Genomic DNA, 27,823 nt, shown 5'->3' with positions numbered 1-27,823 from the left:
TACTCGACGGATAGTTATTAAATACTGTTTCCGCTGCTTTGGCCAAGCCTTTTTCACCCAAGACAATCAAGATGCTTAGTGAACAATGTTCTTTGAGCTTCACGTTGAAAGACTTCACTGCAGCCTTTGTTGAATGTTGCTTTGTGATTCGACAAGTCACTCTTCGAGAAAACAAAGCACTCCTTGTCTTGCAAAAATTTAATCTATTTCTAGCCCAACTTATAGGACTATCTATGGACAACGAATCGGATCTAACAGGGGACAAGAGAATACAAAGGGTCATGCCAAATATCTGGACACAGCCTTTGTCCGTAGTATTTTATACTCGACACATGTCATCCATGATCTGAGTAGATGAAGGCAACGGCCAAGACAACAGAGGTCGCGCAATCTCAAGTAGAAACTTGGAGCCGGAACTGTCCTGATAACTTTTGATCAACACAGCAACTTCCAGGGATGCAGGCTATCAAGATAATAGGGGTTGCACAATATGAGCCAAACTTTGTGCTTTGAGAGGCTGGTCAAACGAGATATCTGTCAAGTACACGTTTTACATCCGTTTATTTTGCTGTATCTTACATAGAAAAAAGCGTACTCTGTTTGTCAAACAAGACATGTCCTTTCATCTAACTCCATTCTAACTAAGCCCTGCCAGCTTTCCAGTTTTGTTCAGTAGTCCCTTTGTCTCCCAGCGCCCCGTAAATATCTCTCACTAGGCAGGTCATATGTCATAATCGGCACATGCATGTAGATGTCGGCGCTTGTCGAGCAAGCAGCGACTATCTTCAACTCATTTATTTGGCAAAGTGGAGATCATATCCAAGCCACTTGCGTCTGAGGACCTGCTCGACCGTCAGGCCCGGGTAGCCGTAGGTCAGCGGCAAGAAGAACCACCACCCAAAGGCGGCAAGACCGAGGATAACAGCTGCGGCTATCCAGGAGCCCAGCATGCTTGTGCCGGCGAAGCGCTCACGAGCGGTGATGTGGCGCTTGACAGCCGGCTTCTTGCCGGCCTTGGCAGCTTGGTACGTGATCTCATTCTCGGCCGGCTCGGCGGCGAAGACAAACTCGACTAGAGCACCAGTGACTAGTGTGGATGCAAGATGAGCCGGAAGGTAGTGATGCAGGAACAACTGGCGACCCATGACGTAGAAAGGGAAGTAGTGGGTCGCCCAAGCCAGGAAGAAGAAACCTGTGGAGTTGTAAAGGCGAGATCGAGAACCTGACATGTATGGTAAGCAACGTGCAACGGGCTCAAGCGTGGATCAAGCGTGGGCAAGTGTATTACTTACGGTGATCTAGGGCATCCATGCCGCGGCGAAGGGTGAACTGGTCGGCAAGAACGATACCTGCGTAGACTGCGAGAAGACTGCTAGCAATCCACCAGCCGACAGGGTTACCGAGGAAGTAGATCTGCTGGCGGGTCTCGGCGTTGGTCCAGAAGCTGACACCACCAAGCAGGAAAGGCCACTGGTAGGGGAACGAGGCATACGGGTGACTGCTAGTCAACTGGCTATTGTGCCAGAACATGGACCGCTGAAGCTCGAACCACTTGCGGAGGAAGGGCAGTGTCTTGACCTTCTTCTCCTCCCTGACGCGACGGGCGTCGTCTTCGGGGAGAGTGGGGAGGTCCTCAAAGAACCAGACGTTTGAGCTTGGTGCGATCTGCTTATTGCCGTTGATTTCTTGGTGCTTGAATCCCCACTCGGGCAAGGGCTTGGTATGAGTCCACATGGCCACCTTGCTCGGGTTGTGAATGAGCTTGAAATGGCCAGAAATAGTCTTCACCTCTTGCCCCGGCTTCCCACCCATGAGCCGAACCTCGAAAAGGGTGTCAGCCTGTCGCTCCCCATAGGCGTCCTCCTGGGAGACGGTGGTGAACTCCTGGTTAGTGGGATAGTACGGCGATGCAACATCATGAGACAGAAGAATGGTATCAGTCAAAACATGACGGAGCCTCAAAATGTCCGAGTTCTTGACCGCGCGACCCATCTGCTGGTTGTTGTCCTGGGGGATGATCTGCCAGTAGTTGTTCGTGTCGTTGAATGGGTAACCGGTGACCTGCTGGCCCTGGCTAGAGACACGGCCATCATCATAGCGCAGAGGATATCGGTCTTCGTGGCTGTGAAGGTAAGCCTTGGTCTCCTTGTGCCGGATGGTAACGGTGTCGTAGTAGTTGAGGGTGACCGAGTTGGCGAGCATGACGTTATCGCTCAGAGTCTCCTGGAACTCTGGGGTCATGAAGTCGTCGCCAGGGCCGGACCGGCTGAGAATAGCGAAGTGGACCTGGAACCAGAAGAGGTAGAACAGGAAAGGCATGATGATCAGACCAAAGGCACGGGCAGCGAAGTGCTTGCCGAACTCGGGCAGGGTCAGAGCCCCGCCCACCCTCTTGATGTCCAGAAGATCCCAAAGGTCGATGATGACCGCACAGCCAATGGTCACGAAGGCGAATGTGCCGACGTACTTGGTCGAGATATCACACGACAGGGCGAAGCCAGTCAGGATGAGCCACTTCCACCACTTCCTGGAGAATGGCTCGTGCCTAAGCTTGTAAAACTTGATGTAGCAGAGGAGACTGCAAGCCATGGTAAAGACCAAGGTGGCATCGAGCAGAATCAGGCGGGTTTGGCCGATGTGGGCATTGTCGAGAAGGACGAGACCAGCGGCCACAATGCAGGCAGGCAGGCTGTATGCCGACTCCCACATGATCAGGTAAACTACTGAGACCGTCAAGGCACCCAGAAGGGCGGGCATGGAACGGAATGCCACATAAGGAACCTTGTTGACGATATAGGAGTCCCCGATGTTCTCGAAGTGGAAGTGGCCATCGTATCCGACCAGCCATCCCATGAAAGCGAAGAGGAGCTTGCCAAAGGGAGGGTGCACATCGAAGAAGTAGGTTCTTTCGAGATAGTATGAGGCGAACTGAGAACCATACAGTAATTAGTATGTTGTCAATGCTTCTCGAGGCAGAGACACAGAAGCGCATACCTTGCCGAAGTGGACCTCGTCGAAGACGACTTCGTTAGGGTGGCTGATACCCCAGAATCGAGTGAGGAAAGCCAGGACGGTCACGACGACGAAACCGAGCTGATACTCGCGTTCCGATCCCGCAGCCTTGGCCGTGGTGTTGGCCTTGACATAGCTGTCGAGCTCCGCATCCGCGATGGGGCTGACGCCGACGTTCTTCTTCACATTTCGCTGTCGAAGAGTGTTGTTCGGCGTAGGAGTCGCCATAATGGGCAGAAATTAGGAAAACCTGCTGCGGGGTATGCTTTAGCAACGGTGACTGCCACGATGGCGATGCTTGATGAGGATCAACTTGGCTAGGTGCAGGTGCCAGTGCCAAGGGCGTGGGATCGCGGAGCAAAGTGCTACTACGTTACGAACCCAATGGTATTCAAAGTGGGAAAAAGACTTACGGACTCAGAACAAAAGAAGTGAAGGAAAGAAAAGAAGCTCTCTCATCGGCCAAGTCAGCTTCCTGAGGACACGACTGAATGGCCAGGACGGAGAGGGATGGAAGTGGGAAAATAGGATCTCAGTCAGCCAGGAAAGGGAGACGAGACTAGATTGACGACGTGAGATGCGCCGCCCGTAAAAAGGGCAATACAAATTTGGCTAGGAGGTGGTGTAGCAATTGATCTGGCCCCCTACAGGCACGAAGTGGTACCGGGTTGGTATGGATTTGGGATTCCCCTGACGTGACCCAGCCCTGGCTTTGTGTACCAGCTTTTTTGTGAACACTTGGCTACTTCAACAGGTCAGCTCGAGAGCTCATGTGGGGCGGTCCTCCTCCCAAAACGCGGGACGCGACGGCAAGACGTGCGCCCCGCCATTAAATTGTTTTACTTGTACAAGTACCTAAGTTACCTAGTATGGGTGTTGGTGGTGGAGGAGGAAACACGAATCTCAAGACCACCACACCTGCGAGGAAAATGTTTGCACCAACAACACCGCAACTATGCAGCAATTGAGTTGGAGCGGGTGCGGATGTAAAGGCGTAAGGCATAGACACAAAGTTGGCATTGGCTTAGGCGGAGGACCGAACCAAACCCGAGACACCCATGGAACGGTGCAAAAGATCGGAGCACCATGACGACAAGAAGTCTTATGAGGAGCGAGGGCTCTTGGAGGATATGCATTGCACGTAACCTTGCTTCGACTCGAGATATCAACCATACCAGCTGTGATAATGGCAGTGCCGGTGGTGACCCCCGAGACAGACACTACTCCGATAGATCAATTCCCATCTCGAGTCGAGAATATCATTCTTCGCGAGCTCTTTGGGTACACATCCGTCACAAATGAAGCAGACCTATCGAGAACACCGCTTCTAGATGTACTTCTCGTTGCTGTCGATATCGATACGCAGCAGGGGTACTCGGAAATTCTCCCGGATCACCAGTTCCATATTGGTGTATCGACATTGGATTCCCGCGCCTTGCTTAACCCTGCCGGTACTCTACGATCTGGAAAGGGCCCAACACCGACAATCCAATCCCTGCAGTTCACGATTGGCGACTCTCGATACTGCAGAAAAGCATCCAAGCGATTTCTCTTCGGCCTGTCAGAACCAAGCTCTCTTTCATCTGTGAAGAGTCGACTCGAGACCATCGCCTCCGGAAGAAATGTCGTGCTCGTGGTTCACTGAGGACATGCAGATCTCCAGGCTTTGTCTAATTTTGGCATCGACCTTCAGCCTATCTTCGTTGTGGACACCGTGAAAGCAGCGCAGGAGCCTCTCAGCCTGCCCTACAGATACAGCCTGGAGAAGCTACTGGAGGCTCTCGAGATACCCTACAAAAAGCTACATGCAGCCGGTAATGATGCACATTTTGCTCTTCGGGTGCTCCTCATGATCATTGCCAAGGATGCAGAACGTCAACCAGAAACCCAGCATTCTGTGTCACTGATCAGAGCTTTGAAAGAGGTCGCTCTCGCCCCGATTCCATAGTCGTGTAGCGAGCTTATGGCAATGAGTATTGAGGTTCGGCGAATAGAGGAATCGAGACAGCGGAAGAATGCCGAACCTCTGAATCTCAGCTGTGAATTCCCAGGTCGAGCGCAGCATTCTCCACCGGCAACCGTCGAAGATGCACTCCATAGGGAAGGAGTAGTTTTCAAGGAATAATCAACGATTAAAGTCACAAAATATTGATTCCGGAACCACTTTTATTACCGGCGGCATCTAACAACGGTTGCTCACACATGCACAACTTCTCTGTTCTCCTTCACCGAAGCCGGCCGGCCCACTTGACCGATGGCCTTATCGGATCGGCCGTGTCCCGCTTCAGGCTGTTCCGCGATGGTCATCTGGGCAGGTCTGCTGCCGGTGAGCCTTTGGCGATGTGACAATCGACACTCGAGTATAAAACTGGAATATCAAGATTATCCTAGCTGGTGATGTTCTTATGAGAGCAGCCTTTCCCCTCTGGAAAAGTTTGTAAAGATGAGAATGGTCCATGAGACAGCTTCAGCGATAAGGCGGAACTAGGAAGAATGCCGTCCGCCTGTTTCCGCTTCTACCCCACGATCCATCGGTCGGCAATGCCGATCGGACCCTGATTACTTTGATTTCCTTCCATATACTCTCTTGCTTCTCATCTCAAAACTTCGGCTCACGAACATTCCCTTCCTGTCATCCCCAAATAGAAGCGTTTCTATTCCCCTCACAGCTGTCATTTTGTCACAACCACAACCTCCACCGAGTCGGCAAACATGGAGCACATCACCAGCAGCGAGCTCTGGACCCGTACGTAGGAAAAAAGGAACCCGGCACATGGCAAAGAGCTAACGTTGCATGCCAAACCAGCTTCCGCGCCCATTGTACGTGACCGTTGCGTGATAGCGATAGACAGATTACATGTACGAGCGAGCGTTTGCTAATCGAGCTCCCAGACCGCGGCCATCAAGACCCCTCATGCCATCTACTGCTCGGGTCAGCTGCCCGTCGACAAGGACGGCAACTTCTGCCAGGGCACGATCCAGGAGAAGACCCGGCAGGTCTGCAAGAACCTGCAGACCGTCCTCAAGGCCGCCGGCTCCGACATGAGCAAGGTCGTCAAGGTCAACATCTTCCTGGACGACATGGCCAACTTTGGCGTATGTTCCAGCTCCCTCACGCACAGACAATATCTTGAGTAACGACGATATCTAACATGTGGTTGAACTGCCACACAGGCCATGAACGAGGAGTACGCCAAGTGGTTCACCCACAAGCCCGCCCGCAGCTGCGTTGCCGTCAAGACGTTGCCCGGGCCCCCGAACTGCAACGTTGAGATCGAGTGCACTGCTCTCCCGTAAGACTTGCCTTCGCTCTCCAAGGATGAAAGGACGGCATGAGTTGACAAGTCTTGACAGGGGTACAAACACCTCCCGCCTCTAGGGTAATCAGAGTCTGCTTAACGCAGACAAACAAAGAAACGGTAGTTTAATTGGGAATTGACTTGGTTCACGGGAATTAAAAAAAACGATACTTGCTTCATTGTGCAGACAAATGCTGGTAGTTGAGAGTCTTTGTGGAATGGGATGATGATACAACTATCCGCCCCGATAGTATCTCCTTGTGCAACTGACAAAACAACAACAACAATACTGCCAATTCTGCAGGATGTGTGCCAGCTCATCTCAAAGCTCCTATCCTTGAGTCCAGGAGGTGTAGCTGTCAGTGATGTCATTGGCTCCTCTCAGACAAATACGCGTATTTGCAGGCTGCGACTCGCCAACACCACGCCGCCCCACCGAAGCCGTCTTGGTGATCTCACAGCACCGCCCTCCCATTTGCGGGAGGGTCGGGAATGCTGACACAGCCCTACCCACCGGGTTGCGTGTATGTCAGGGCAGGGCAGATCCTAGGTACGAGGGTACGTAAGTCGTGCCGTAGACAACCACGCTTCAACTTCTTTTGTAATATAGCGAGTCCTCCCACTTGGTAGGGAATGGGGTTGCAAATACACTCCCAAAACCTTCTGAGGATAGACCAATTTGTCGAGTAGTAGCTGGCGTGGGTACAGCGTTCCTGACTCGAGGGCAAACCGCCAGGCTCGAAAGCCTTGCACAAAGACACGGCTGCAGGCCGCGATCGAGAAGCCAACTACGAACCTGACCAACGAACCACACATCATGTCGTCGCCAGTAAGGATTGCCGGCAACGAGGGCGATGCCCCCTCGCAACGCCAATCCAAGTTCTATCAAGTAAGTGACGATGCCCAACAGTTTCAATGGCGAGAATCAATACTTTTGCATGGCTTGAGGCCGGTGAGGATATTGGCAGAGGGCGGAGAATTCAGCAGCCTGCACACACCAGATTCTAGACCACGGGCGCAGTTTAAATACGGTGATCCGTTCAGCTGCCAAAGCATGCACTGACATACCCTTCCCGCAGCTCATCATGACGCCAGTCATTTTCGTCTCCTTCCTCTTCTCGCTGGCCCTCGTCGAGCTCCGGTACACCGTCCTGCGATCCCACTTGCACTCCGAGTCGCCGCGCCACAAGAGCCGCCTGCCGGCGTGGCTGCACCGGATCGTCTACCGGGAGCAACCCTACCGGTACGTGCGAGTCGCCAAGGACGGCGGCGGCGGGAGGCCGGCACGGGCTTCGCGGGACGGCGAGGAGAACGGGGGCGGCCGCTGGTATTACCACAGCAAGCAGAAGAAGCTGCTCAGGATGGAGGTGTCGGACGCCTTTGAGATCCGCAACACCGTCCTCGTCGCCCTCGGGCTGCTCGGGGCCGGCGCGGCGTGGTGCGGGTGGAGGATCGGGGTCTGGGCGTACGCGGCTTTGTTAAGGGCAGTAACGTGAAATGTCAAGGCATTGAAGCTTCCAGTAGCCTGTGTCCCTCCCTACACTTCGTCGTGGTGAAAATCAGAGGAGAAGCTGTCGCGTTAATGCAAGCCATCTGACATCAAGTGACTTGAGTACAATGTCTGGTGCTGTGCCTAACATAGCAAGTGGTGGCCACCTTTGCAGCTGGGAAGCGAGTGCGAGATGCGGGACCTGATGAATATCTTCAGGTCGTAGGATCATATCGGATGCAAATTTGCATGCGGTGACTGGAGGCTTGGAGTCAAACCTTGCACGAACATGATTTGTGCAAAAAATTAAAGAGTCGGACGAGCGCTGTCTCAACGCCACGCGGACTGCATACACCTGTCGACGCACTGTCTCCTCTCAGTGTCTCCTTCTCCGTCCGTGCTGTTGGCATATGAAATCCCCGGTCCTCCGTTGGAGCAACCTCGGCGCCGCCTTGAGACTGCTCGTGGGGTATCTGAGCGCTACCCCACGGACTCGCACTCGCATTGCTTGCCCGTCCTGGCAGGCTAAGCTTTCATAGCCTGAAGCTGGATGGCCTATCAAAGCACCTGGGCCGTATTATGTGGATTTGAAGGCCAGAGTCCCCGAGTCGTAGTTATGACACGGAGACTTTCCTCGGGACTACGGGCTGCCGCGTGTGTTCTCTCCGGGAGATCTTGGACAAGTATATCTTCTTTCTGACCCTCCAATTACTTGAGAGATATTTCAATGATGTCGATTCTTGACCATCATCATCATCATCGACAGTCTGAAGAACCCTGCCTCTTTGATCTTCTGGGCGTAAGTGGGCTAAAGTGTGTGACCCACCCGCACCTGAAGCATCCCCGGACACTAGCTTGCCTACTTTCAACCCGTGAACCTCTTCGATTTCCAGCCGTTGCAACAGGAATTCCTTTTCTTTCTTTCTTCTACTTTTTGATTTTTCTTTAAGGAATCGCAACGTGCTCGAAGGGCAGACAGCAGTGTGCCTCTCTGTGGCTGCTGCAATATATACAAGTACAACGCTAGGGTGGTCTCGACAAGAAGGAGATCGCTGGCCCCTGCTCACTCATTCACTCGCCGCATCTGAGCTTCTCTGGACGTCTGAAATAGTGAACACTGCAAACAACAGACTATCACACAACACAGGTTGCCAAACTTGCCACAGTGCTGCCATGGGACTTCCCTGGCGCGAGTTCACCCTCGTCTCTGGCGTCGCGGCCTACTTTTTGGCCTGGCGTCACGAGACCGGCACGAAAGGCAGTGTCGTCGCAACCTTTTCCCTCTCTTGGACATTGTTATTCACCGGGTGGGCGATATGGACCGTCTTCCTGTATCCCAAGCTCTTCTCGCCGCTGCGCGATCTTCCAGAGCCCAAGAACGTATCTTGGTGGAACGGCCAGTACCCCAGGATAGCCAAGGAGACAAGCGGTGCTCCGGCGAGGGAATGGTACGTTTGGTTCTCTCTGGAAAATCTTCTGAAAAACTCCTCGAGGTAACTAACGTCTATATAGGATCAATACGGTCCCCAATGACGGCCTGATTCGGTACCTGGCACTTCTGAACCAAGAGCGTCTGTTCATCACCTCGCCCAAGGCACTGGCGGAAGTGCTCGTGACTAAGAATTACGAGTTCACAAAGCCGAAGCAGATGAGGTTCTTCCTCGCCCGCGTGCTAGGCGAGGGCATCTTGCTCGCAGAAGGAGACGAGCACAAGTTCCAGAGGAGAAACCTGCTGCCCGCCTTCTCATTCAGGCACGTCAAGGATCTCTATCCCATATTCTGGGACAAGGCGAGGGAGAGCATCGAGGTCATGACGGAACAAATCAACGCCGACGCAGCCAAAGACCCTCAGCAGGGAGGACAAGACGCGGAAAAGGGCAGCACGGCAGGGAAGTCGGCAATCTTAGAAATCACCAGCTGGGCCTCGCGGCTCACGCTCGACATCATCGGCGTCGCCGGGCTGGGCCGCGACTTCGGCTCGCTGCGGGACCCGAGCAACAGGCTCAACGTGGTCTACTCGACCCTCTTCAAGCCCAACAAGCAGGCGCAGCTGCTGGGCCTCGCGGCCGTCTTCCTGCCCGAGTGGGCCGTGGCCAACATCCCGCTCAAGCGCAACCGCGACATCTACGCCGCGCGCGCCCACATCCGCGAGGTCTGCCACAGCCTCGTGCGGGAGAAGAAGGAGCGGCTCGCGCGCAGGGAGCTCGCCGACGTCGACATCCTCTCCGTCGCGCTCGAGTCGGGCCAGTTCTCCGACGACAACCTCGTCGACCAGCTCATGACCTTCCTCGCGGCCGGCCACGAGACCACCGCGGCCGCCATGACCTGGGCCGTCTACATGCTCTGCGTGCACCCGGACGTCCAGGCCCGCCTGCGGGCCGAGGTGCGCTCGCGCCTGCCCCCCATCGGCGACGAGGCGGCGCCGGGCAGCATCTCGAGCCTCGACATCGACCACATGCCCTACCTCAACGCCGTGTGCAGCGAGGTCCTGCGCTGCTGGTGCCCCGTGCCCATGACGCTGCGCGAGGCCGCCCACGACACCTCCATCCAGGGCCACTTCATCCCCAAGGGCACGCGCCTCATGATCTACCCCTGGGCGCTCAACTACTCGGTCGAGATGTGGGGGCCCGACGCGCTCAAGTTCGACCCGGAGCGCTGGATGCCGGGGTCCTCCTCCTCCGGGAGAGGGGACGACAGTAAAGCGTCGGCGGCCAGCGGCGGCGCGGCCAGCAACTACGCCTTCATGACCTTCCTGCACGGGCCCCGCAGCTGCATCGGGTCCGGGTTCGCCAGGGCCGAGTTCGCGTGCCTGCTGGCGGCCTGGGTCGGCCGGTTCGCGTTCGCGCTGGGCGACGAGGAGATGGCCGACGAGAGCAGGCTGGAGATCAAGGGCGGGGCGACGGCGCGGCCGGCCAAGGGCATGCCCGTGCGGGTGACGGTGCTGGACGGGTGGTAGGAATGGTTACATAACAAACGACGTATGATTTGATCTTGCATCCTAGTTTTTGAAGTTCCACAGTCTGCTGTTTCTGGAGTTCCACAATCTTCTGTTGCGCACTTTGCGGCTTGACTTGCCTCCTCTCACGGCGATGTTGTGTTCGCAACGTTCGTACTAGTGAAGGATGTGTGTTGTATCTGGTATTCAGGTGCGTGGGCGGAATAGCGTTACCCGAAGGTGCGAGGTCGTTGTGTGTGATATGAATTCAGGTTGTTGTTGTTGTAATAGAATTGCGTACAAAGAACGTTGATGTTTTCAACATGTGTTGTGTAGAATATGCCTTGTTCAATATCAATAGAAGTGAGCCAGGAAAAGATTGTTTGCGTAGGGAGAGGCACTGTTTACCTCGAACTACAAATATCTACCTAGGTAGTGTGAATCCACCTCGGTGGATGGCAACTGCCCTCACTGACATCACAAGCACTCGGGTTTGGTCTGTTCCTGCGACGTTTGCGCGAGTTTGCGTTGTGTTCTGCAGTCACGAACCAGCCTGAGAACCTGCTCCTGCGATACTTGCCAACGTTTGCCCAAGTTCGCGTAGGGAGAGTGCAAATACGCGTACTTGTCTGGCAGGAGCCAATGACAGGATATGGGAGGACAAGCCCTCATCAAGGAAGTAGACTTTGAACTAACACCCAGCGGATATTCCCAAGGTGAGGCCGCGGGAAGGGGTGTACCTAATGCTGGACAAAGTTGGAGGCAACACCACAATATCAACTCACAGGCAGTCAGTCCATCCTGCCGGACATCCTCCTCCCCACGCTAAGCTTTACAACCCGTCCATATCGCCTGCGGACTCACACTGAAACGCATACAGCGGTTCCCCAAGATCTTTTTTCTCAGTCCTCGGGCCCTCGGACCTTCTTTTTCTTGCCCTTTCGCCACCGACCATGAAACAACGAGAAACATACATCCCGCGCGGTTGGACCCGGTTTGCCTTGATTACGTGCAGCATCCCGCGGCGCTTTGACAGGAACCCACCCTCCACCTCTCCTCACCTTCTCTCTCCTCTTGCAGCAGTCAAGTGGGAAACAGTTCGAGGGTGGGATAGCAACATGGACAAAACGGCAAGCAAAGGGCCTTCGGGAATAGCAGATCCTCCTTGCCCCCCCTATGAATGGAGATTTGTTAAGATAGAGATGTGCTTTGGACGTGTAGATCCCCCCCTTCCCTCCATTACAAGAAGGCCGTTCACAGAGGTGCCGACCCACTACCCTGGGGGCTGGAGAAGACAGAGATCGGCTCGAGAGTACAGCATCCCTGGGCAGATCTGGGGTGTTGACAAGACAGACAAGCGGGGGTCCAGAATGCCTAGTTGACGGAAACTCATCAGGAACTACCTCGACGTTAACAATGGATGTCCTTGACCATATACTTGCTCTGGAGCTCAGAAGGGTTATCCCACTACCTAAAACCGATGTCCTGGATGCATACTCGAGTACTTCTGTTAGCATCCCGTCGACTACTCTGACCATCACTTGACAGACAAACACTGATGGGGGAGGGGGGGAAGAGCAAGACATGCAGTGCATTAGCACGAACTGCTCCGGTGTGTAGCCTCCATCCAGCTCGACCGACCTGACGGACTGTGCGTATGTGTGTGTATGTACCTCCTTCTTTGCCCCTCCCTTCGACCCAGAAAGGCCCGGTTGACAGCTTTGACATCTGGGGGGTACCTGCGTCGACCTCCCCTGGCAGACTCGGCCGTGCCCAAAGCTAATCTTGCAGCAAAGCGAGAAGGCTTGTGTGTGCGTGTGTGTGTGTGTGTGAGTGTACCAGATCGATCTCCGGACTGGGAACTAGCGCAGGAAATGGCGGGGAAGGGGGTGAAGGGGAAAGGCGATTCGATCGCAGGTTGTTCGATGCAGGTCCTCGTTTTTTTTTTTTTGCTTTTTCGGCACCGCAAGGGGTGAAAAGTTGGGAGAGCTAAAGGTAATGTTATCGAGCTCCGTTGGGGTGGGGACCTCTTTCGGTGAGCCGGCGGCAGAGGACGGAGTGGTTAAGGGTGAGAGGGAGGGAGGGGGGCGGGCAGGTGGAGCTCCGAAGGGGGGCTATCGTGGAAGGGCGAGCGTGTGTAAGTGCACTGGTGGCTCTCAGTCGGCTGATACGCAGTGGATTGAATCGGATCCTGGGGCTGAAGGATCGACGATCGCAGGGTGCAGCTTGTTTTGGCCTCTTCTCTTGCTGGTTGATTCCAAGCTTCTCATGTCAGGTTGCGCGAAGAACCATTGATGTCAGGCTTTGAAGTCTCTTTGGATTTCATCGTTGTATGTAAATACCAGACTCTCTGAACTATCGCAGAGCAAGTTATGTAGTACGCCGTAACCTATACCGGGATATCATCATTCCAGACCGTCTCATCCAAGTCCCCGTTGACCAAGTCTCCTGTGAACTCCGCTGTCCCAAATGACGTATTATATCACGCCGATTATACAAAATAGGTGGTTGTACAAGAAGAGAAAACAAAGCAAAAGAACTCTTCCCAAGAAACTCTCATCTCCATGTCCCGTGGATCTTGCTCCTGCGACTACTCCTGGACCCCTTGAGCCCAATGTCGCCCTGCAGCATGAGGCTCTTCCACCGCCGGCCGAGGCTGTGCCTGTCCTTGCCCAGGCTCCGCGCGCAGTCCTGCCAGTCCGTCTTGGTCAGCTTGAGCTTCTCGAGGACGAGCTCCACCAGCATCCGGTCCTCCTCCGTGCTCCAGACCTGCCCGTCCGCCTCGACCTCGACGTCCGTCCCTCGCGCACTGCTGCCGTCGGGGACGCCGTCGGGATGTAACGAGTGGAAGTCTCCGCGCTCGAGCCCGAGGGGTATCACCTCGGGCGCGATACGCGCGCGCTTCGGCGTCTGTGGCCTCGCCGGCGGCGGCGCGTCTTCGGTAGTGTTCCTGGCCGCCTCCTCGAGGCCCAGACCGTGCGCCGGCGTGCTCTCCTCGTCGACGTCGCTCTCCGCGCCGTCGTCTTCAAGCGACCTGCGCCGCTTGTTGGGTCCTCGTGGGGCGGGCGCCGCCGCCCCCGCCGCCGGAGGCTGGTGCGAGCGCTTGACGATGCGCTTGCGCGCCAGGACGGGGTGTTCGCTGGTCTGCTGCGCAGGCGCATTCGCCGCTTCGACGCGGCGCGATCGCAGCCGCAGCTTCAGAGGCGGTGGCGACGGCGCATGCGACATGGGAGGTGTTGGTAGCGGCGCGGGTGCGCCCGACGAGGGCGGGGGTGTCGTTGCGCGGGTGGCCATGCTGTGAGACAGCGGCGGGCTTGCGAGCAGGGCCTGCAGGCTCCGGCAGGTGGTGAAGATGTTGCCAATGGCGTTTTGTGTCGAGAGCTGGGGAGGGCTGGCGGGAGGCGAGGCGAAGAGCGCCGACTGGAAGCGGGTGGGAGGCGGCGACTGCGCCGAGTCGCACGAGATCGCAGACGGGAGGAGCATGGTGACGGTGTGGTGGTCGCAGTCAAGAACCGTCGGATCTGCTCGTAGAACCTGCGCGCTTCGTTGCTGTGTGTCTTTGTAGTATTCTGGTTTGGGAGAGAGTTGCGCGCAACAGGCAAAAGGAGGTGAAGGTTTGCGACTGCGATGCGACAGCCAGGCCGTTGCGATAAAAAGGGTTTGCGACGCAGCGACCTTTGCGACCAAGTGCAGCGGACGACGTCACAAGGAATGGCTCTGGGCTGTCTGCCGCCGACTGGAATGCCGTTTGACACTGGAATGCGGGCAGCAGTTTGAGGCTGGGAAATAGTTCACCGGTGTGTCGAGGTGAAGGGGAGAGCGAGCAAGTAGAAGGGCTTTACGGGAGTTGTTGGAATGGGCAGATTCGGGAGGGCGAGGGGGGCTTAGTGCGCCTAATAAGAGCCTTCAGGCTTCCCTGGCCAGGTGCTCTTCCCTCCCTCCATCTCTGGACCAGGACTAGGAAACAGCCGTGGACAGAGAGAGAGAGCCCTGAATTCGGGAGGTGTGGGTACGTGCGATAGGTGTGTGTGTTCCACTGTATGCACGACTCCACTGGAGACCCATCAGCCCGCTGCCAGGTACGAAACTACCTCGAGGGCTACTTGCAGTACTGAAGGTCCCCTGGCCTGGTACAAGAGGTACCTGAGTACTTGGCTAGGTACCTGGGAAGGTCCGCTGCCAGAGTGGACCACATGATGCCTGTGGCTCAGAGAAGAGGGAGGACTGGGCCAATCACACCTCGATTGATCGAGAGCTCAGACCGCCCTGCAGCACCACCACCGCCCAGAAGAGCCCACTACGGCATCGACCCCCCTGCAAACACGCGCAGCACACCTGCATGCATGCACTCTAACTGCTCAATTTGCCTACTTCTTTTGCTCAAGGTGTCAAGTACAAAGAGGCTGCAGTAATTAAATCCAGTCCGCTGTCAAGTATCGCTTCTCGTAAGTCGATAGTGTTGCTACCTAATGCTCGAGGGGCAGTTCTGACCCGTCAGTCTCATTTGTATCTCTCCAAGGTCTCTCTGCAACCCATCCTTGTCCCTCCAGTCTTCGTGCTGCACCTGGTCTTGCCGATGCTCTAGATAAAAGAAGCAAAAGTGATCGAGTGTGGACTGTGTGGTGGGGGGAGGGCAGGGAGAGAGGGGAGCTCAAGGAGGGGGTAAGACAAGAAGATGGATGGATCATCAAGTCAGTAATCTACTGATACATCCCTTCTGTCGAAGCCATTGCTTCCCAGGAGGCAGTATTGAGCTGGAAGAGAGGGGATCTTTGCCTCGCAGTATCCCTTTGACTCGAGATCAATTTACTGCTCAATCCCTAGACGAATCCGTACTCCGTAGAATCGTTGCGGACCCTGATACGTTGTATGCCGAGCCTTGATCAATTTGACCCAGGTTGTCTCCCTGAAGGAGGCATACAGAGTTCAATCCCATGGAGCGTCCCGTACCGACAGCAATTGAGACCTCTGGCGCGTCGATTTTAAGGGCAATATTCCTCATATGATCATGTATAACCTCGTAGCCCCAGCCGTTACTGGCAATTGCCCTGGGCTGCAGAATGGAGACCACCCCTCCCCATTGTGTCAGGAACCGGGAAACCTCAGTTGGCCCGGGCTCTTCTCATCTGTCACCCGCCGTGTGGTCTCGGCATTTATCTTTGGCACTTGTCGCTGATGGGGTCATGGGACATACCTTTCCTGGAAATTGCACACACACCATTCTCTAAGGCCAGTTGACTCGACCTTGGATGCTCGACAGTATCACACTACGCACCTCCTAGATCGTGTACTTGGAAGCCTCGTGAGCGGCTAACGATTGACCCACGAAGATCGAGAGGCGTTCTCGAATCGAACCGTTTTAGGATCACATCATCGGCTCTAGATGACTAGTTCGAGATAGATCGACTCAACCCATGACTTGCCCCTTCAGAGACGCTGTCAAGGGCGTTCATGCTCGACTGTTACTCGCTTGTTGGCGCAGCCACACCGACTGGAAATAGTGGTGCATGAACCCCCCATTTTAGCCTCTCCGATGGCTCAATGTCTCTCTGAATAAGGGAGCGCTAGGGATCTTGAAGTCTGCGGTCTGGCCCGGACCTCGCTTGGCTCCCTTGTCAAACCGGGTCGATCTGCCTCTCGATATGTCAAACTTATGAAGCAGGGTCACCCCGAGTAACAGCACGCCTCTTCGCTCTCGGCAGCGGCCCTTTTTCGATCCCGATGACAGACATTCGTAGGCGGGCGTCAACAACCTCGACAATCGGACGGGCTTGGGTTTGGCGATTGCCTTTTTCTTTTCTCTCGGTCTGGACTCTTCTGGTCTCCTTCTCCCACCCCGCACCCATGTACGATCGCGACAAAAGCATTTTTCCTCATGCAGTCAGGTACATACCACCCAGAGATGGTGTACAGACCTACTGCAAGAGTCATGCGTCCCCACTGCGTGCGCTTGGCAATATGTGAGGGTGGTCCTCGTCGTTCTCGACCCGGAGTACGGCAGACGGATAAAGACGATCGTTGATCTCTGCTGGGCGATTGTGCCCTGAGCCTGGTAAAAACGAGAAGCAATGGAGATCATTGCTCTGCAGTGCAACCCGTCCGCACCTGGGCCCCCCCCAGCAAGGTACGCACCATTAAGAGACAAGTATTATCAGGTGTCAGGCAATCTTCCCGAGGACGGGGGAGAGTTGATGAAACAGTCTCTACCTGGCATCAGCAGGGCGGGAGTGGGGATTCGCAGTGGCTTGCTGGGATTCAGAGCAGTCGGAGAATTTTCCACGACAAGGTTGGTGCTGAAGAAATAGCATCGACGATATACCATCACAGGTTGGGGATGAGATCTGCCTCCGTCTGGGAGTCCCAGGATGTCAGCAGTATCGCAGCCTGGTCCGTATGAGATCACTGATGACGGCATACCACCGTTCCTCCCCAGATCACCCTGCCAACTATCGATGCCAACGGCTTCCCATCGAGATAGATCTGCCATCCCGAGAAATGTAGATGGTACAACATCAGCTACTTTCTCTATCTATTACGCTTTCCAATCGATGCTTTCCCCTAATTGCGAAGCACAGCGACGACGTAGTTGGACCAGGGCCAAATTGCTGGGATGAGCTCAGCAAGATTACAATCACAATTACAGTAGACATGATTCCCTCTTTCTTCATCAGTGTGTGTAGTGAACGGTCACACTGGCGAGGCGCATGCGCCGAATAAATGCATCTGATTCGTGAGTCTAGGCGTCTCGAGACTTCAGAGTTGAACTACGACTCCTTCACGATGAGAAATGACTGCCCACTCAGACCCAACACATTTGTGCTCGTGGGCGCGATATGCGCCGTCATAAGATTGTGCCAGAGCCAGACCAGGGAACAAGAGAGGGAGAGAAGGCGGGAAGGGGGGGGGGGCGGGCAGTCAAGCAGCAGCATCGAGTGCGGTGAGGGGTTTGACGCGAAAAGACGCGATAGATGGCACCTTGGAGACGCGTCTTGACACGCTAACGTTTAATTAAACGACAGGGATCCGCACCGGCCTGCGCCAATCAACTTACACGCTGCTGGCAGGGGTATCCTTCGATGTACTTCATGTATCTGTCCACCCTTGACAGGTCGTCGACTTGCATCCCCTGTAAGACCTGTAAGAAGAAAAGAAAAAGATGCGACACAAGCGGTGTTCGAGAACACCGTCTCGGCCAAGCTAGGGACTCACCGCCTCCTTGAAATGCCTGCTTGCCCGTTGTGGACCTGGACTACCTACATACGTAATATCTTCAGGGAAAGCCTGTTGCCATGACACGCGTATCTACAAGTAGGGACTGCTAATGAACCAGTGTGTGTTCTGTTGGATGCAGCCTCAATTCCCATGGTTGAACTAGTAGATGCCTCTGTCTACGTAGGATAACCAAAGATATCACTGCCTCAAAGTAAAACTAGTGACATATGTATGCAGGAGTTGTCGTCTTGATTCGCATTGTGTTGACTCCTGTCCCTGCAGTCTTACCAAGACTTGCTATAAACACAGATGAATGCCTTGGCATGTGACTGCGTTGAGAGCCTCGACAAGGCTTGGGAGGATATCCAGGCTCTACTGTAGAGGTTGTGACCAGGATGAAGCAGGTTGTAACCACAGCAAAGTCAAGTTACAGCTCGTCTTAATCACAGCTTGGAGGCTTTCACATAGAAGAGTGTATACAGAGCTCACTGGTAGCACAGCTGAGTTGTGTCATCTCTTGTCGTCCTGTCACAAAGCCCGAAGCATAGCAGCAGATGAACAATGTGTCACTGCTTCTCTAGAAGTTCCAGGGCTGTCAGAATCACTGCTCTGCAAGACTACCTTATGTGATGTAGTTCCAAGATCCTGTGTGCGGTTGGTTGTCTACCCCATGACAACTTCTCAGTGCTGTCTTCCCCTTGGTCATGGCAACTCCTTTTCTTGGCCATGAGGCTAATGATAAAGGCTTTCACCACCCAGTGATTGTTTTCTGTAGTCACTAGATGAGTAGTGGCCACTGGATGCATGGATCGAGAAGACTAACAATGCGGAATGCTCCTCATTCTATATCCTTGCTGTAAATAGAACCCCCCCCCCCCCCCCCCCCCCCCCCCCTTGCGCCCACTTCCTGAACGTGTACAGTCCAGATCGTTCGGCTCACCGCAACACAAGAAGTCGTGACGGAGCACCGAATCATCTCCCCTGGTCTCACTGGCCCAGGACCCGACCAACAAACAAGTCCCTTGCATCACTGAAAGGGGGCGGGGGGGAGGTCGGGGTCACGGGTGTATGTGTGTGTTGTATCTGTGTCTGTGTGGGATGGAGCAGAAACCTCGAGAGATGCGATGTCTATGTCCTGGACGCACGGAGGAAGCCCGCTTACGGGGAGCTGGAGAGTCTCATTCGTGTTCGTGACCCAACACCGAGACTCCCGTCCCAACCCGGTGTCGAGCCGATAAACCCAAGGCACAATGCATCAAAAAAGAAGGTGAAAAGGTGCGGAGTAGGGTCATGTAGGCAAAAGGGTAGGTAGGTATCATCTGCTGGCTGGGGCCAGAACCCGAGGAACACACGCATTCCTGCGTCCTCGGCAAACAGTAGGTAACAGCAGGGCGCCCCTGCGACTGCACCCTGCGCTGCAGGCGCATGCGCAAGGGCGTGCTTGGCCTTTGGTTCGATGGGAGCTTTCTGACAGTTCAAATGACTGGTCTTGTCCATCCACACAGATCCCTGTCCCGTCGGCAAACAGTCTTCCGCTACCTCCATCTCCTCTCTCTCTCCTTCTTGTCTCGTCATCTCGTCCTGGCGGCTTCCCGCATCGCCAATGTTGATCACCTTTAGACGGAGCCGGACAAGAGGGAGAACGATGACAAGACGTTGAAAGTGAGATGGACTGGAGCCGCGTCGTCGAGTTAGCCAATCGCGAGCTTGCTCCTCGGATGGGTTTAGTACTTTAGGGGCTGTTTGTTCTCCCAGCCGCACCTGGGATCGCCGGTCTGCCACTATCATTGCGAAGTGGAGGAGGAAGAAGCAAACATGTACTGCGGGTGATAGATGATCAGAGACATGCAGCACGCGCGTTGCACTAGGAAACCAGACATGGAGGATACAGTGAGCGGAGATGCGTGTGCGGAACAGGCATCAGATCAGCCCTGCCAAAGAGGGTGCCAATCGTGTACACACAGGCGTGTGAATGCGTGTGATTTGCGTGCCTGTCTCGTGGCATCGACTCCTCATCTTGTCTTGGTGTCGTCTTGCATCACTTCGAGACGAGAGATTGGCGATGGTCCGCTCTCTGTTTCTCGCCTGGCCCGCCTAGGCTGACTGTGGTTAAGGCGTCGCGGGGTCGGGCACTCAGCAGAAATTTGAGACCCCATCAAGGTAAACCTGAAGGAGCAATAACCGCAAGAAGATCGTGTTTGCCCAGAGACACGAGCGCCAATCCATCAATTCAGCACGGAGAGGCTATGAAGATCAGTCGGGTCGTAGAAGTAGCGCCCGCCTGATCGCTCCACCAAGCTGAGCAGTAGTGTACAGGTAGTGAGGCACTCCAACAAGTACGAAGCAAGGTTAAGACATCAGGCTCACAACTAGACTGACAAGGAGTGCTGACAGCTCGCACACGGCATTCGCATGCCGTCGATGCGGACTTGGTCCGCCGGACCATGGTGGCCGTCAGGGCCGGCAGACTCGGCGCTCTCCCCAAAGCAGGGAAACAGCCATGAGAGCAAGGGAGAGGTGAGACTTGGGACCCATCTCCTTGCTTCTCCGCATATATGAAAAGATCAGACCAGATAAACGGTGTCAACTCTGATCAGAGACAACGAGAACCAGGACGCGTGCTGTCAGGGTTACATTGGGGGTTGGTGTTTGGCCGCCGGGGAGGGTCGGTTGACGTCCTCTCCTGCCCAGGCTGTCCCTCAACTCTGGTCGCGTTGGTGCTGTTTGTGTGCAGGGATCCAATCCCAGAGGGCAGAGTGGGCAAATGGTTGGAGACAGGATCCCGACCCCCGAGAGGATGCACCAGCACACACCGTTTTCCCAAGCTCAGCTCGCTAATCTTTGCTTGAAATTGCCAATTCGACTCTTCTTCCTGAACCCCCAATATCCACCACACCCCAAATTTCCCGATGAGCGCGACAGTGCATACTGGGATCGTGAGAGCCGAGGCCAATCAACCCCGACCACACCCAGCTTTCGACAAGGATACTCCAAAGAGAAATGTAATCCCGCAGGCACGGATGCAGGATGGAACAAGGAAGAAGCACATCGGCCGACGTCCGACGAAATCCGTGTGAGCCGTCGGGGAAAGTCCCGATCCGATGGGTTGCCAACCCAGCCACCCGACAGTGAATGTTTGCTCTTGTCCCTTGTCAAAACGGTCGTCCGTGGGTGAGACGAGCCGGGGGTCCTCGATGCCAATCGCTTCTTTCTTGATTTGTCGATGTGCATGCGAGCAAAGAGGCCTAAGGGAGACGCACCTCGGGTACGTACCCAGACACAAACTACAACCAGAAACCCAGCCACACCTGTCCTCGAAGCAAGTACTTGTATTGATTGCATCCCCGCTTGTCACTTTAATTTGAGGCAGGTCGAACCGCCACGGTCCCTCGACAACCTGGCAGGTGTTCCGATTTGGTGACGAATCGATCGCCGAGTAGAAAAATCCAAGGTCAAAGAACATGAGCAAACCCAATTCGACTCTTTGGTTTCTTCTCAGGGTATGCTGCACCTGCGGTAATGATCTTCCGATTCAATGTTTCCTTCCACACAAAAGTACTCTGCAGGGGCTCGACGGAGACCTGGGCTCAGGAATTTGTCACGGAAGGGACTCTTGTACGTAGGCATGAAGATCATTTCACCCCTCTTTCCGAGTGTCTTGATTGACTCTGTTCAAGGTTCAAGAGGGCGTGTATCGATAGGGATAAGTCAAAAGGCGCAACACCTGGTTTCAAACCTCGATTGTCCAAGCCAATAACCACTGCAAAGTACTTTGCTGAGTTGATGGGTACCTTCGACTGAGCCTCCATGGATAGAACGTTAGAATGCCATTTTACCGGAGGACGGGCCCCGGCCATGACGTCGATGGCGCGGCGAATAGCGCAATTGGGTAAGGGTCCGGCTCGAGAAGAGGTTGGTTGTGCGGAGCCCTGTAAAGGTAAGCCGAGAGCGCGCGAAAAGGCCTTGATTCTCAGGACGGAGGCCCTTGTTGTTGTGGTCAGGAAGCAGAGTCGAGTCTGTGGTTTCAGTCTGCAATCTCCCACCCGGCGCTCGGTACCTCTGCGCCGGTGTATGTGGATTTTTCCCTATTCCTTCCTCAACGAGTCGGATCGCGTATCCAAACTCGTCACTTTGTATGGCCCGGCCCAGCAAAGGTTGGGACCAGCTGCTGTCAATGCAACACAACACCTGTAAAATTGATCGATAGGGTGGGTGGCCTGGGTGGATAGTTCCCTCGTACAGATTACAAGTCTTGGCTTCTCACGCAAGAATATGATTTGTGATGGCAAGGGTCCTCCTAGTCGCAGATCCAAATGGTTCGACGAGCGAACCATCCCCCGCAAGTGTGGTTGGGATCCAAGGCACAGACAGCATGGCAAGCATGGGCGATGCCTCTCCTCAAGCCCGCCCTCGCGCGCGTGGGCACACGCTAGCAGCGATTAATAGCACAGCTTTGTTTTTTTTTGTGCGATATTGAACGTGTCCAAGGCCATTGGCGTGGTCTGGACTTGGTGGAGCTAATGTCGACGACATATCGACGACATCTAGATCTTGTGAAACCCTGGGCAACTGGGGCCGTAAATGCATTGGGTTGCGTTCCTGTGTGCCCTGCTGACTGTACTTGTAACGATGTATGAAGGCATCGGTTCTGCTTGCCACATGATGAACCCTGGGCCTGCTGAAGAGACGTACGTACCTAGACGGACAGTCCATCCATCCCATTCTCCCTTCCTCCACTCCCATTCTCGCCGCTCACCACCCGCGTTTCCGCGCTTCGAGGTCTTTGCAGTTTGGGTGTGAGCCTAGCACGATGCCGACGGTTGTCGGTAAGTACCCCGTCTGCCGACTCGACTGACTCGGAACCCCCGAACTTGGATTCGGATTTTTTCCAAGTCTCTTCGCTTCATCTGAAGGTCTCGCCCTCTTCTATTCTCCGGGTGCCCTGTTGGCCATCCGGCATAGGCAGAGGAAGACACAGGCGGCAGTCTGTACTTGTAGAACGTTCGAATGGAGTTGCGCAGGGCAGATGGAAATGCGCGCTTGTTTCCCCATAGCTGGTCGCTCCTGGGGCAGGCACCAGCTGGTCAGCTTGTGCCTTACGGGTTAAGCAGCAAAGATCCCCGGAACCAAGCACGCGCCTTGGAGGAACCGGTTCAGCGACGGCGTAAGCATCGTCGACGGCAACCAAGCAGAGTCGCTCCAGATGCCGGAAGCTATCTGCTAGGTCCAGCGCCTGTCTGTGTACAGGCCAAGTTAAAACAGCCGGCAACCGCTCGCAAGCGTTCGATTTTCTAGGGTCTTCCTCGCAGCCGGCTAAGGGGCCTAGTGCTCTTCTAGCTCAAGGCACTAGTTGCAGGGGGAGTGCTCCTAGAGGGAGTGACTTTGCATGGGTGTTCGCTCCGCTCAGTCTGGCCATGATCTTCTCACAGTGTGGGGGGTAGTTGGAGAGTCGGGCTAAGCCCAACGGGCCTAGTGAGCATGCAATGCGTCTTCGACCAGAGGTTCCACTGAGGAGAACCTCGCTCGTGGAATTGTATCGCAGCCAATGAAGAAACGGGGTCAAGTTGAGGGGGTGGTGTTCTTTGCGCGCAAAGTACGAAGCAATTCTGTTGTGTTCGGGGTGGCATGGCAGATGGATGGGTGGATGGATGGATGGATGGATGAATGCATCGATCATTGCCTGTCGTCCTTTTTTTTCTTTCTTTCTCGATGCCAGATCCCTGCCGGCGAGACTGGAATCAGCAAGAGCGGCCGCGGGCTCTTGCTCCGACATTGGGTAAAGTCTGTCTCAGCGGGTCGGCCACGCCCTCCTCTTTCGGCGTTCCTTCCTTTTGTTACGATTGGAAGTCCACCTCATCCCGTAAAGTTCCTGGTACCTACACGCAGAGGTAACTCTCTGCTCCAGTGTTTTATTTGTACATGCTGCTTGTCGTCAGCACTGTGGGGGGGAGGCATCAGGCAGGCAGGCAGGCTTGTTCAAGTCATCATGATGCTGCTGTTCTTTTACCCGCAGTCAGTCTGCTCCCGCGGAGAAAGGCGAGCGTCGATGGCGGTACTCTTCAGATTCGCTTGGAGGGCTTCTGATCAAGTCAAATACCAAGATGCCAAAAGCACACACGCACGCACCATCCGTTCGTTTGTTCGATGTCACTAGTCGCGAGCCTCAAGAGGCCATGCCCAGAGCAGCGTTAGTGCAGAACTTGGCAAGCCCCTCAGTGCCTATCTCGGGTTGCACCATGGTCGGAGAGTACCGCAGATCGGTCGGTGGTCAGCGAAGGTGAATCTTCCGCCGTGGACAAAGTAGCTCATCAGCCCCCAGGGACTACAGCTTAACATGGCAGCACGCAGTGGCCACAGTGGCCACAGTGGACGCAGTAGACCTGCATACAGAGCAGATCATGCTCTCTCCAACGTGGCCAGGTGGGCCCATCCGCGCCAGGCAACTCCTCCTTGACGGTTTGACTGTTCATGCAGGCGCACGGAGGGCGGAGGCATTTCGGAGAGTCTGATCGGGAAAATACTCTCGGAGGCGACATCGACAACGGGTTCAAAGATGATTCGGCCCTACAATCCAGCTGTAGAGGAGAGAAAATACCAGGGATGGAGAAATGCAGCCCCGTGCCAGTCTGTCACTACCGGACATCAGGTACGGGGCAGAACAAGTGGAATCTGCACGCGAGAGATGATGGCGGACCATGTCGGGCCTCGTTCGACGGCCCCAGCTGGCTGGGTCAAGGGCAGAATGGCAGAATGGCAAGCAGCACACCGCACACACTTCCCTTGGTCCTGTGTCTGTGTCTGATGTGAAGCGAAGCGAAGCGATGATTCAGTGCAACCCTGCAGGTGGTCGGATTTGGAACATTGCAGAGTCCCTGTTCGTTCCGTTTGTCTTGTGGTGTGGCATGCCAGCCCTCCGCCAGTGTCCAGCGGATATCCTTGCTTGCCATGTCGTGCTGCTTTCTAGGAAGCACCACAGCTAAAATCGACAGAAGAATGACGACAGGCGCCTTTTGCTGGGGGACATTAGCTCCCGTCAATCACTTAGTCTACTATCCGGAGGAGGCCATGTGCCCTATGGCTGTCATTAACTTTGCCAGGGCTTCAACACCAAGCGGCGACGGCGCGCCAGTACCACAGCGACGGGTTGGCACTACTGTAGTGCCACGCGTTCTTGAAATGTGTGGGACTTTGACGCTCGCACAACACCGTCAAGTCGGGGTGTCGATAAGGGGCGGAGACCGTTTTCACTGCTGACGCCATTGAGTTATAGGTCGTGCATCCCTGAAGCCTGTCGGCTGGGCCCTTCATCGTGAACGACATCCATGCTCTGGTCCGCCGTGTTCCGACTTTCCTAGGTAGTATTCCATTGTTCCTTCTCATTGCATATTCGCAACCCCGTCTCGGTCTAAAACATGACGCAGCCGTCATTGCGGCAAAAGAGGGAGGCAGGAGGGGGGGGGGAAGAAGTGCGCGACTTGCTATCTCGGCCAAGTATTGCTGTTGATCAATGTGAGATACCTGCAGGGGCGCTCTTATTGATCCTGGTTATTCACCCGTCTCGCGACCCAGTTGTGTGTGGATTTGACAGGGCACGACCCAACCTGCGGCGAGTCCTTTTCGATGTCCAAATAGCGGTCTGGCCACGATCATGCTCCTCTGACAGGCAGGGAACCTTTCATACCAAGCGAGCGAGGTCAGCTGTCTGAGCTCGGCTAACGCGGTCGAGGTTCACCTTCGTTTGACACAACCATGGTACGGCTTGGTCCCGATTGTCGCAATCTTCTCTTGCAGAGGAACCCGCCCATCAGTTGATATTGATATAATCTGGGGGCGGACATGATGCCTACTTGAGCTGAGAATGCACCCTGGTCAGCAGCCAGGTCGCGAGGTTTGCAGGCCGTCTTTGCACGGTGCTCATTCCGCATTTCCATCATGCCATCCACACCCCAGGCCTGTCCGTGCATGTGTGTGGTCCTCTCAGGAGAGCAATCCCATCTGATCATGTGGACAAGCAGCCATGCCTCGGGCAATGCTGGTTTGACGACACGAGCACACGTGGCACTCCCGGGAGCGTTACGATGCTGGTATTCGCATGCTGTGTTTTCTCTTCCTTTGCCCGATGCCCGGAGCTGCGACAACTATTCGATGACGATGACATATTCTTCAACTGCCACGAACAGTCCGACTGATAGTCGGAGATGAACGTGAACCAAGAAGCCATGCCACGTTTGGCACATGCAATATTGATTCCGAAGCATCGAGCCACGGCCAAATAAGACGAGATTGCACATGTCTGCTGTGACCAGCGGGCATGCCAGTATGCAACAAGACTGTCATTTATTCGTAGAGGTCAGCATTCACTTTGTCGACGCATCACATGTGACGGATCAATCATGTCCTGCGAATAAGACGCGACCGCGCCACCCTCTCTCCATCACTCCCTCTGCCTCAACCCACCCGCCGGCTGGGTCGAAGACACGGATGGAGATGAGTTAATTGACAATGAAAATATTCGCCGGCCAGTTGCTTTCTAGCGAGCGATCAAAGACGGCGATAATATCCATTCCACCTTTATATTGTATGGCACATGAATCAATCCATTGATAGCACCTACCGTACGTGGGCTAGTACCATCATCCCATTTGGAGCCGGTCTAGTAGAACCAGAAACTCGGGTCGGCTGAAGATCAGCTTCACCCTAGAGGCGCCCTGGCAGCGGACGGATCTGAGGCGACAGCTGTGTTAGCGTGATTCTAGTTAGTGCCGGTGCGAGCCCTCCACAACGGCCACCGTCTGGGCGGCCATCTCTAGCAGGTCCTACCTACCTAGTAGGCAAGCGATGGATGGACTCGAACTTATTGCATTTTCAGCCTTGCGTCTTAAGTCTCGACAACTCGCCTTCAGCCCGGAATGCATGGCCAGTGAAAAGTTATGCAACAAAACCCTGCTTGATCGCAGGGTTTCGAGAAGAAAAGAGATTAACTGGTTGAGTGCGGAGCGGCTCGTCGTCCCCAGTTCCAGACGCAGAATATAAATATCCCACGTTGCACCGCTAACTTCAAGAGAAATAGAGCCGATTGCATGAGATTGTGTAGCATGACATCACACAGCTAGTTGCATATGAGAGAGGTCTTACCTTTTCCAGCTACGCGCTCGACTGACCATTATGCTTTGCCCTTGCATCTCCTCCACCAAGGCTGTTACGAGGCTGCCATTGACCCAGCTGCAAGCCTTGAGTCGCTTGTCTGCTCAACTTTGGATGGACTTGCAATCCATTGTCCTATTTCCGCTCTTCTTTTCTCTCTTAGAGAGGGCATGCCTAGGTTTTGTAAATGGGTCCATGGCTATTGCTGGAGGATCCCCAATTCTCCACGCCGAAGGGCCATCCCCATGTTGTACTAAGCTGAGGCTATAAGCATCTTGCCGCTACCATCGCGTTGGCCCCATGAGAAGCACTGACAGCGAGCTACCATATCTGCGCCAGCCCCAAGGAGCCTGGCGTCCCACTCGACACCAACTAAGAGGCACCAGGCACCGCCGTCACACCGAGAAAGCGTAAACCCAGCAGGAGGGTTGAGCCGCGTCTAGTACATTGGCCAAAACCGACTGTCGGGCCTTGCTTGTGCACCAAGAGGTAGCGCGGCTTGGACCCTCGACGCAACGACGTTCGTGTTTTCTCTTCGTGATGCCTCAAGACTCGATGTCGAGAACATGCTGTAAATAGAGCAAGAATCATCCCGATCCATTCCTGAAGAGCTATGCTAGACCCTCACAGTGCTGTCTCGGTGGCATTCCCCTCTCGCGAACAGATCGATCCCACGGCTTCAACCCGACTAAGCAAGCTTGCGCTGGAGCACTATCCCCAGACCTGAGCCTC

At 54.8% G+C, this 27,823-nt stretch overlaps 5 protein-coding genes across 5 annotated transcripts; 2 read left to right on the top strand and 3 right to left on the bottom strand.

Moving 5' to 3' along the window:
- Positions 1-794: 794 nt before the first annotated feature.
- E0L32_001021 (uncharacterized protein) lies at positions 795-3,240 on the bottom strand (the record flags this gene model as incomplete). Its single annotated transcript, XM_031132851.1, has 3 exons — positions 795-1,222; positions 1,293-2,928; positions 2,995-3,240. 3 exons carry the CDS (start codon positions 3,238-3,240, stop codon positions 795-797), a joined length of 2,310 nt encoding a protein of 769 aa, XP_030992914.1.
- Positions 3,241-4,198: 958 nt separating this feature from the next.
- Positions 4,199-4,960, top strand: E0L32_001020 (uncharacterized protein; the record flags this gene model as incomplete). The annotated part of the gene is made up of 2 exons (XM_031132840.1): positions 4,199-4,648; positions 4,706-4,960. 2 exons carry the CDS (start codon positions 4,199-4,201, stop codon positions 4,958-4,960), a joined length of 705 nt encoding a protein of 234 aa, XP_030992913.1.
- A 764-nt stretch (positions 4,961-5,724) lies between these two features.
- E0L32_001019 (uncharacterized protein) lies at positions 5,725-10,756 on the top strand (the record flags this gene model as incomplete). The annotated part of the gene is made up of 8 exons (XM_031132829.1): positions 5,725-5,758; positions 5,819-5,832; positions 5,905-6,108; positions 6,187-6,305; positions 7,020-7,200; positions 7,391-7,749; positions 8,967-9,248; positions 9,313-10,756. 8 exons carry the CDS (start codon positions 5,725-5,727, stop codon positions 10,754-10,756), a joined length of 2,637 nt encoding a protein of 878 aa, XP_030992912.1.
- Positions 10,757-13,291: 2,535 nt separating this feature from the next.
- E0L32_001018 (uncharacterized protein) lies at positions 13,292-14,218 on the bottom strand (the record flags this gene model as incomplete). The annotated part of the gene is made up of 1 exon (XM_031132818.1): positions 13,292-14,218. The coding sequence occupies one exon, from the start codon at positions 14,216-14,218 to the stop codon at positions 13,292-13,294; it is 927 nt and encodes a 308-aa protein (XP_030992911.1).
- Positions 14,219-19,105: 4,887 nt separating this feature from the next.
- Positions 19,106-19,735, bottom strand: E0L32_001017 (uncharacterized protein; the record flags this gene model as incomplete). The annotated part of the gene is made up of 1 exon (XM_031132807.1): positions 19,106-19,735. One exon carries the CDS (start codon positions 19,733-19,735, stop codon positions 19,106-19,108), a length of 630 nt encoding a protein of 209 aa, XP_030992910.1.
- Between the last annotated feature and the right edge of the window lie 8,088 nt (positions 19,736-27,823).

This window comes from Thyridium curvatum (genome assembly GCF_004353045.1).
Source record: "Thyridium curvatum strain D216 chromosome Unknown NODE_4_length_842636_cov_84.159710, whole genome shotgun sequence".
Classification (NCBI taxonomy): Eukaryota; Fungi; Ascomycota; class Sordariomycetes; order Thyridiales; family Thyridiaceae; genus Thyridium; species Thyridium curvatum.
This window is presented reverse-complemented; position numbering and strand designations above follow the sequence as displayed.